Source organism: Antrostomus carolinensis, unplaced genomic scaffold (genome assembly GCF_000700745.2).
Source record: "Antrostomus carolinensis isolate BGI_N321 unplaced genomic scaffold, ASM70074v2 scaffold39800, whole genome shotgun sequence".
NCBI lineage: Eukaryota > Metazoa > Chordata > Aves > Caprimulgiformes > Caprimulgidae > Antrostomus > Antrostomus carolinensis.
In genome coordinates this window covers 3,376-13,404 of record NW_010289837.1, presented here as the reverse complement: position 1 = coordinate 13,404, position 10,029 = coordinate 3,376, and the positions used below count along the sequence as shown (strand labels likewise).

Sequence of the window (10,029 nt, the reverse complement as noted above, 5' to 3'; positions counted from 1 at the left end):
AAAAAAAAAAGGACACAGCATGTGAAATACATTAGAACATGTATTTCAGGATCAGAGTGAAATACAGCACAAGACCAAGACCACTTGGCATGCTTTTCCTAGGAATGTCAGCAAATGGCCACCCTACCAGCCTCCACTTTCACACTGCAAAAAAAAGCTGTAAAGACAGGAGAACTGCCTTCCTGGTCTGTCATAAGGAGCTGTGGCATTGTGGCAGGGGCTGAAGGTGTCACAACCAGCACAAGCTCTCTTGCTTTTACAATCTACTCTCTCAGACTTTCCCACAAACAGGTTTCAGTTTCTCACACTTGATCTGATGCTGGGGTGATTTTCATGTGCTCCAACGAGTTCAACCATTTTAATCAATAATTTTACATCCCCAGCTTTGCAGTCAACCCTCATTAATATACTGAACATGATATGATATGGAATATCTCATTGGCATACTCTTCCTCCTCACACCCCCTTGGTCTTTCCTACTTGCAGTGATCCCGTTCTAACCAGCTTTTCGGTATCACCAGGTCAGCAAAACACAACAGCAACCACTAAAAACATTAGTATGTTATCAACATTCTTCTCGTAACAAATCCTATACTGAAACCAAACCACAGTGCTATTCTAGCTACTGAGAAGAAAATTAACTCTATCCTAGCAAAACCAGGACAGTTCAATGTAAAGTCCCATCTGTCTATGCAACCTGCTCTTGCACTGTCAAGCCTGAGTACATGAGGCACATATATGAAATAGCCTTAAGAAAACCTTAGGGAGACTGAAGAGTCTTAGATCAGGTTTAATAGGTGCTATGTGCATTAACATGCAGAACGTCAGCTGTAAAGATGTAACTGCTTGTAATTTCACTGCTTTACACATTTATGTCAGAGAATCAGTGTAAGACATGGTGGGCAAACTTACACTGCGCTTTTTGTTACAGAAATAAACACAGCACTGCTTTAATGAAAAAGCTGATCTAGTTTCTGAAACAAAAGCAATCACATTTTTGTAAAGCCTAACAAAACTCCTCATGTTACTTAAGCAACAAACCCCAATCCATACTTTTAACAGAAGAAACTTTTCTATGATTATTTAAAAAGTATAGAGAGAAGTGCACCGAGTATATGAAGTCATAACCAGTTGTTTGCCAGCCCTTTACAGACCATAGGGACTAGCTGCCCTTTGAAAGCAGTAGGAACAGAGGGAGGAATACAACATGGATGCCAGCTAAGTCATACTTGGATCAGGCCTCTGATTCCAGCTCAGCAAAGACAAACAGTTAGAATGATGTGTTCTTATGTGTGCTCTTCGGCCGACCTGTGTGAAAGCTGCTCTTGTTCAGAAGCTGCAGCTGCCTGGCCAGACCCTACAAAAGAAAGGGGTGGGGCAGGTTCACAGAGGTGAAGTGCAGCCACACTTCCGAGGTGTCCATTTCAGTACTTTGCAAAAACACTCAAGCCAGTTAGAAGTAAGCTGCATCAGAACTTCCAGCTAAGATGGAGACCATGACTTTTTTTTTAAAGGAAAAGTATTTGACAGACAATACAAATAGATACCGGACGGTGTGATAAAAACAGGTATACTGACACTGAGTGACCTGGAAGAAAGAGTTCCTGTCTCCTGGTATTGTTCTGAGACTGGGTGATAAATTTTGCTAAAAGGATCAAGAAGCCATGAAAAGCGATTGTGTCACTTCAACTCAATGTGCACCACGTACCAACCAAGGCACACAATCTGCACTTGTGCAGACATCCATTCCACTCAAACTGAAGTATAAAGCACTGGCCTATCCCAACACTTGTATTTCATCTACTGACCTCAGCTAACTAGACAGAGTGTATAAATCAGCAGGGCCCAGCTGATGAAGGTAGCTCAGCTGCTTGTGATTGTCTGTTGAGATGCTCAGGAAAATTAGAATTTTTCGTTCATTTGAGTGTTCATGCACACTTTGCAATAGGCACTAGTGGTACAGGTTTTGAGGTCACAGGAACACTTGTCATTCACTACTTTTAAGAAAACTTAGAGCAGAAATGGAAAAGACCAACATATACCAATTTGGTATGTACAGAAAAATAATATTTAAAGAAAAATTAAATTAAGTAGCTTCCTTAGGAAACAAAATAAATTCTGCATTTGCCATTAATTTATTTATTTTTAAAAAGCTATTAATATGGAAGTTTCAGGGTAAAAAATTGCATTTATCTTTACCCTTCCTGTCCAGAAACAGCTCTGGGCCAACTATGGAACTACCAAGCACTGAGATAATTCAGTATCACAAGGGCAGCAGATGGTCTTTGGAGTGTAACTACTTCATGGCCCAGTTTTATTCCATGAACTGTGTGTCTCATCTTTCCCATCGTCTCGTTCTGAAGCTTAGTTGCTGTCCGAGTCATTGTCTTCATCTTCTTTTCCACATGCAGCATGTTTGGACAAATCATTGGCTTCTCCCAGAGGAACAGCCCCTTTCCGCTGTGGCAAGACAGTGAAAAAGGCCTCCTTCCAGTCTCTCTTCTCCAGGTATGCAAGGATGATCTCAAACACTGCAATATCAAGAAAGACCATCAGCTCTTTTACAGGGAGATAAGTAAACTGCTGATAGGAACATACCCCCAGATCCATCTTTTCAGAGGTTTACAACCATTTCGTTGTGGCATCTTCAGAGTAAGGCTGATGAAGTACAGACAGCAGCAGAGAAGGCAATCCTGCTACTACTGCAGCCTAAAGGCAAGCACACTTCTGAGTCTCTAGTTGTAAGGCAGTGACTACAGCAGTGCTTTTCTGCAGCAGCTCCAGTTTGAATTAATTTCTCTCAGGGACAGAGAGAAACGTCCCCCCAGTACTTCAGGTCTCACCCACGCCTTCTATACAGGCACTAGTGCTGTCCCGTGTTTCACAGGAATAGTGCTGTGGATGCACTTTAATAATCAGTTTGTCCCCTCCGTACATACGGAGAGCCCAAAGCCTTCCTCAAACCTGCTCTAATCAGCACTCTCTTTCATTTCCATCTGAGCTTATGGCAAAAATCTTTATTAGTCTCCAAATCTGTGACCCTTTCTTGCCACTTCTATCATGCTAGCCATACACTCACCATACTCCTGTTTCAGCTCCCAAAACTTTCCCTGATTGGCAATAGCTCCAAATTTCATTATATGCAAAATCAATCGTCAAATTCTTATTTAGAAAAATTCCAGGCTATCCAAAAAACCTCTCAACACAGACTGTGGCTTAGCAGCAGCAAGGAAGGCAGGAGGAGGCCCTATGGCTCATGGGTAAGCCAGACTTGGATGACAAATCTGGGACAGAAGGGTGGCTCCTCAAGCTTGGGGCTACAGGAATAGTGCTAACACCACTGGAGAATGCTGACTTCAAAGAATGCACCCAGCTCAAGCGTTCTCAAAGCCAAGCAACAGCATATGAGAAAGGATCAAAGGAGCTGTGGAAGGAAAAAAACCTTCCACAGAGAGAGAGTTAGGCAGGCGTTCAGAAAGGGAGGAGCAGCGTGGGTCTCATACTCGTTGAGAGTCAAGTTACAGAAGTGTCACATTCACTAGGGGTTTCCTGATTCAGGTTTACGGGACAGCCAGATGCTCTCTGTGACACTGATATTGAAAAGCTGGACATTTTACTAAGCAGGTTATTCACCTGAAATGTACTGTGAAGGTAGGAGCTCTCACAGGACTATATTAGTATTGCTGTAAGTTACTTCAGAAAGCATCTGTGGCTAAAATGCTGGCTTAAGAGACAAGAGTATACAGAGCACGTTTCTTCTCCTTTGTTTTGGAACTTCCTTTATCTGCATAGTAAAAACAGAACTGATGGAAAAATAGTGGCTTCCACAGGAGAACAGAGGCTTCTGTGAAGGGCTGCAATAGCAACAAAAATATTATGCAAGGACAGAAAAAGGCAGTGGGAACAGCTGGTAGACAACATGGTAGACTGGAATGAAACAATATAGTCCCTGTAATATACATTAAAAAGTATTAGCCTTGGCATACAAACCTGAACAGAAGGAAACAAACTCTCTCAGATACACTTGCAGTTGTGTTTTGCATGCAGTGTTTTACACAGATTTCAAATTTTCCAAGTTTTAAAATTCTAGATCGAGCTAAAAAAAATAAGTCTCATCTTACATCTTGTCAGTTTTCTAGCATCAAATATTTCACACAGACATGTGTTCCTCATGCCATTTTAACATGGCAATGCAGGCACTGAACAGCCTGTGGAAATATATGGAGACTTGATCCCAAGAGAGAAGGATTACAAATGAATTAAAAGCAACAAGCAAATTCTGCTGTTAATGATGCCATCAATCTCCAACCACCAGAGGGCCCATTAAATTAAAGCCCTTCAAAGACTGATAAGGCAGTTCAGAAAGAGTTTCTTCTTCTACAGGACTTTCCAAATTCACACCTGTCCAAAGTAGTTCCACAGGGACTAGGCAGGTCTCACAGTCTCATCTGGTGCACCCAATACTGTACTCTGCTAGCTTCAGCTTCTGCACTGAGGGTGCAGATCAGAGGCCAGAATCATCAAATCAAACCAGAAAGCGTGAGCAATTACAATTACATGAAGCAGTGAAGCAGATGTATTCACAGCAAAATACAAAAACCTCAGTGCCAACATCCTTCTCACCTACATAAAATTTATGAGATTTGAGAGGCAGGTTTATTCTGTCCACCTTACTCATGCCAAGTAGCATCTCTTGTGAAAGCTGTCTTTTTTGATTTAGGTTGTATGCTATTGGGGTTAGAATATACACAAGAGCCTTAATTACAACTATTAAAAGTATCTCTACTTTCAGTGGTGGTGGTGGTGTGTTCATTTTCCTGCTCAAAAATCTTAAGCAAAATACTGCTATAGTATAATCTTTACCCTAAAAATTGTCTGCGTGTTAAGAGCCTTCCAGCTGCAATTTGAAAATGTTTTAGAAGGGCACTGGAAGACAAGCTCACACAAAATGAAATCTTGGCAACTAAACTGCAGCGGAATTAGTGCCTAAAAGTCTGGCATGAGAAACATGCACAAGACCACAAAGCAGACACATGAAAGCCTCAATGTAAGTGACCCAATTTATACCCAGCTCTCAAACAGGTAGAAGACAGCCTCCAGAAATGTTGACACTAGAGGTCAGTATAAGATTATTGCAGAAAAACTCCAGCAGAAACCTACAGCTATCATAACTTTTGATTAATAACACATAAAGTCCTATTATTGTCTATATAAAGCAAGATTTAAATATCAAGTTTTAGAAACATGTAAAATCTTACAAATACATGAGGTTTGATAATTTTTAATCCCAGTGATATACTGTATTCTCCTCCATGTTTGAATAACTTTTTTTATCATGCAAATACACAACTCATCAATCACTGGCATTTTAAGAAAATAAAGTTAAAATTGAGCAATGTGTTACATAATAAAATACACTTGAAATAAAGCAAGGTAAGATAAAACAAAAGAACCTGAAGTGAGGCAAAATAAAGACTTGGACACCATGTCAATTTCCATAAAGGTCTGAGTAGGCTCCATTTTGCATGTATTTTTGTTTAATGACACTGAAAGGAAATCTATTAACAAAACTGAAAGTTTAAAAGGAGCAGGACTCAAGACCTGGTTAAGCAATTGTATACTCCAATCAGAACCAGGAACCAGGTAAAAATAGAGTTATGAAAGCTCAGCAGATGGAGTACTGCTGATACCAAATGAGATGAGTCTACAGGTACCTAAGCAGTTACTGCTGAACAAAGCTGTCTAAAGAGGTGAAAATATCACATACATTTATCCTCCCCTGGGATAAAGTACATGGGATAGTTTCCATCACTTTACTCACTTATACATTAACCCTGGATGCAAGACCAGGATGGTAACTATGCCAAAATTACTCATTTTCAACAGAGCAGGAGGTGCACTTCTAAGTGGCTACATCCTTTACATGCAACCATATCTGAAATATTTAAAGGTCAGGGCAATTACTCTATCCCAAAGGCAACTAGATGCAAGAAATGTCAACACAATAAAATAATAATTAGGTATCTGCACTACAATGCACATGTTGAGGGTTCAAATTTTGAATACTGCAGGTATACTCTATAATAATGTAATTATTTTGTGATTTCAAACTTACCATGATTGACAGCTAACACTTTCCGACTGTTCATCTTGACAAAGTTTCCAAGTGGGAGCTGTGCATGACCAATTCCCTGCTCTACAGCTTTTTTGTAAGTAATTCCCTGTGGGAAAGACACCAAAACAACCAGACTGAAAATCGCCATTTCAGATCAGCCCATACAGATTACTACAAGTATCAGTTTCTGGCAAGAGTTTTGCCAGTGCTGCCATGATCTTGCTTTAGAAGATATTTACAGAAAAGAAACTTACCCTGGTTACACAGTACCAGCTTCAAGGGCTACCTTTGGAAAACCTACTGCTTTGAATATATGTCACACTGTGATGTACAGTCAGAAGGATCGTAAGTAAAACTTATTCATGCAGTTGCATCTCTAGAACGTGTGAGCCACAGCCTGTTTTAAAGGCCAGTTTATGCTTAAGTACAAAGTTACTCAGATTGCAGTAACTGGGTATTTTTTGAGAAGAGCAGAGGATAAAGAAATGCCATTTGCTTTTTTAAATCTGGCAACTCCTGTGCCCAAGATGAGCAAAAAAGCCTTTAAAATAGTGTAAACACTTTATACCATAATGACTATATAAAGGATCTGCTTTAGCTCCCTCCTAGCCTTTAACTGGGGACTAACTGCTGAAGTGTCATTTGGTAAGGCTTAAGATCCATCCCTTTTTTTAGCATCACACCAAAATATTAAACATGTCACCAGAAATTACATAGGAGTTTCTCTGAAGAAAAGCAGTAACAGTGTTTTCATTTCTCTATGACATTCCAGGTCCACACAGCACGATCCCACACACAGGTGTGGAACCAGACCCCTGAGGCATGTGTGTTACTTAACCAAGTTCTCCTGACAAGGAAACTTATTAAAAAAGAACATCCAAGATTCAAGTGCTGTTCTTCATCTATATTTGGGCATGTGCACATAGAAGTGCACACACACACATACACAAATGCATGAACAGAAACCAAACCCTTCTATCTGAAAATATGGCCCTCAGTAAGCTGAGTGGTGTTATTAATTCCATTCCTATATATAAAATGAAAAGATAAAATCCTAAAAAGCTCAGCATGTCTGCACTGTGGGACACAAGCCACTGCTACCACCACAAGATTTTTTTCCCATTTCTTCAAAATGTTTCAAAAGTAAGTTTTTTTTGAATAAATTTTCTTGTTATTTATTTTTGTTAGGTTACACCTGGACAGCATTAATGTCAAATAAGGTGCCAAAAAACCCCCACCACAAACCTGTAAAGAAATGGACCAGTTTACCTTGTGGTGATTGTGATCCACCAGTCCTCCAATCACATAGGCTTTCTTCTCATCAAGCTCACTGAGAACGTCTGGGGAATCTGAGGTAAGATATACTAGATCTTCCTTCTTTATTAGCTCACTATAGTGCTCTGTTCTAATTTGGATATCCTCAAAGGAAAAAGGTAGTTAAAAGAAGTTACATTCAACTGCTTAATTGCTGGGCAAGCTTTACAGACCCAGGATGGAACCAGCAAAAATAAATCCAACAGTATGCAGTCACTCTACATCCCTCATTCATGTTTAAGTATGTAGCACAGTGCAGATTGACTTCTGCATAAATAATCCACAGTCCCTACAGCACTGACTTATAAAAATCACCAGGAAATTTTCCAAAACCCCAAAAGAACTTTACAAATCCATAAATTCTTGTGATTCCCTTCAAATGTTACCATATTTCTCCTAGGGATCCAAATAATTTTCAAGTCCACCTTTCTAAAAAAACAAAACCAGAAGTAAATGCTTAGTTAACTTTACTTGTTTGATAAGAGAGGTTTATGTTATGCTTCTTCAAAGCAGCTATCGCACAAGACATGATGAAAGTAGAATTGTTTTTATTTATGCACAGTGCTCTTCATTTGAAGTTGGAATACTGGCTTAACAAGCAGTCACAAGGAAAACCAACATGAGTTTGAGCATAACACAAACTACTTCTCTAAAGAACACTTCAGTGCTGAGAGGCAACATAGTGGAAGTGAAGGTGTACACAAAAGAATCACGTAATGACTTCAAAGTCTTATTTTTCATCAAGAAAAAAAGAGCACTGTCAAGACAGATGACTGTCAGAGCTGCCTAAATTAAGTAGTCTTGCTTAGCCTGTCAGAAAATTGAATCTGTTCAATAAAACAGGTGGAAACAGATGTGTGTGGAGTTTTTCAAATCTAGATTCAAGACAAGCAGTCTTTGGGTTATTTAAGCTAAATTAATTAAAACCACAAAGAGCCACATATTTCTAATATGCTATTGTTCTTACGTCTTAGAAAAACCCACATGGAGAAAGCACAGGTCCTTCACAACCAGGAACCTACTTAGCAACTATAATCAAGACTTCTTTTTCTCGTTTTATAGAAATATTCGATTATTCACCTTCCAGTTCACCCATCCTTTGTCATTTTCATTCATGTTGCTCTTCAATTGTCCCCCATGGCTGGTCAAGTAAAACTTCAAAAAGAACAAACAAGAGGTACAAAACATGGAAATGTTAATATGCCTATCTGTTTCCTCTCTGTACAAGACTTCTTCTACCCTTAACTATTACCTAAAACTCTTAATTATTTTTTAGCTGAAAGTGGTACTTAGACCATATTCATACAGTTAGTGACACATTTAAAAGACAAATGTGCACTTACAGTCACTTTTTTTTTTAATCTGTCACAGATAAAACTGAGTATCAACAGTATCTTAGTGACTCGCCAGTATTCGGCACTCTTCAACTGCAAGCACATACTTTTTCATATATATGGGGATTTTTATATCATGCCGGTTGAAAATTCATCTCTTACAATAGAAATAATTTTCTTATTAAAAAGAAGCAGCCTAAATATATCTTTTTCTACTACAGTTCTCACCACTTGGGCCACAGCTGCCTTTCTCATGTATTTTGTACATGGCAATACACTCAGCGCTCCGTTTGGTTAAACATACCTGCACAGGATGAAATGCTTTGCGGTTTTCTGCATAACATCTCTGAATTTGCTTGTGAAGCTTCTTAACATCCTGCATACAACACAATTTGTTTTTACATAGTCCTTCAGACAGACCACCACAAAATGCTTTACCATGAGCCAGTCAGAAGCTAAAGAGAGAAAAAGGAAGCTTTTAACTGGCAAAAGTGACTACTGAGAGAGTGTGGACATCAGACTCTTGAGAAGAAAACTAGCCACTGTAAAGGGATTATGCTGACAAGGAAACACAGGCACCTTCCACAAAAGTGTATTTAGACATCTCTGCGCATGTGCTTGATTTGCATTATTCTAGAAAACAAACAAAACAAATAAACAAAAATCACTGAGGTTTAATTATATGTAACAATACACTCAAAATTAATCTGAGGCATCAAGCAGATTTATCACTGTGACAGTACTCAGTCTTTCAGCCACAGGAAAACCCTGAGAATACACAGTTTACATTTAAGAAAATTAAACATGCATAATTAACGTGAAGAACTCCAGAACAATGCAAATAATTTAGAAGCTGGCTCCAGCGTTTTGACCTGACAATTTGGACAACAGTTAACTACTACTACTTAAAATGCAGCAGACTTAATTTTTAGCCAATTATGGTTTTTGTAAGGTACATCACATAGCTTTATTCTCAGCGCCCCAAAAGCTGTTTTAAAATGAAACAGTGTTGTAGTGCTTTGAGAATGTTTTGATATCTCCGAAGGATTTCAAGTAAACTGGACTTTATCACTGCAATATTGCAATGCAGGCTTTTACTGACACTAGAGAAAGCATGTAACCAACCCCACTGCTACAGGCCACAACCACCTTCACTTACAACACCACCCTTCCTAAACACCTGCAGAAGTGCCAGGTTTTTTATCAGGCCTAACAGGGGCTCTGCCTGACCAACGAAGGAAACATTTTTTACAAAGGACAAAGCTC

The 10,029-nt window shown here is 39.2% G+C and overlaps 1 protein-coding gene across 1 annotated transcript in view; it reads right to left on the bottom strand.

Moving 5' to 3' along the window:
• Window positions 1–2,106: 2,106 nt before the first annotated feature.
• The window catches only part of TRMT10A (tRNA methyltransferase 10A), a 10,357-nt gene continuing 2,434 nt past the window's right edge, over window positions 2,107–10,029 (bottom strand). The window contains exons 3-7 of the mRNA XM_010171650.1: window positions 9,068–9,139; window positions 8,510–8,584; window positions 7,385–7,534; window positions 6,116–6,221; window positions 2,107–2,531 (exon numbers count right to left, since the gene is read on the bottom strand). Of these exons, the coding sequence (XP_010169952.1) occupies window positions 2,365–2,531; window positions 6,116–6,221; window positions 7,385–7,534; window positions 8,510–8,584; window positions 9,068–9,139 (570 nt within the window). The 3' untranslated portion in view covers window positions 2,107–2,364. The remainder of the gene's footprint in view (window positions 2,532–6,115; window positions 6,222–7,384; window positions 7,535–8,509; window positions 8,585–9,067; window positions 9,140–10,029) is intronic.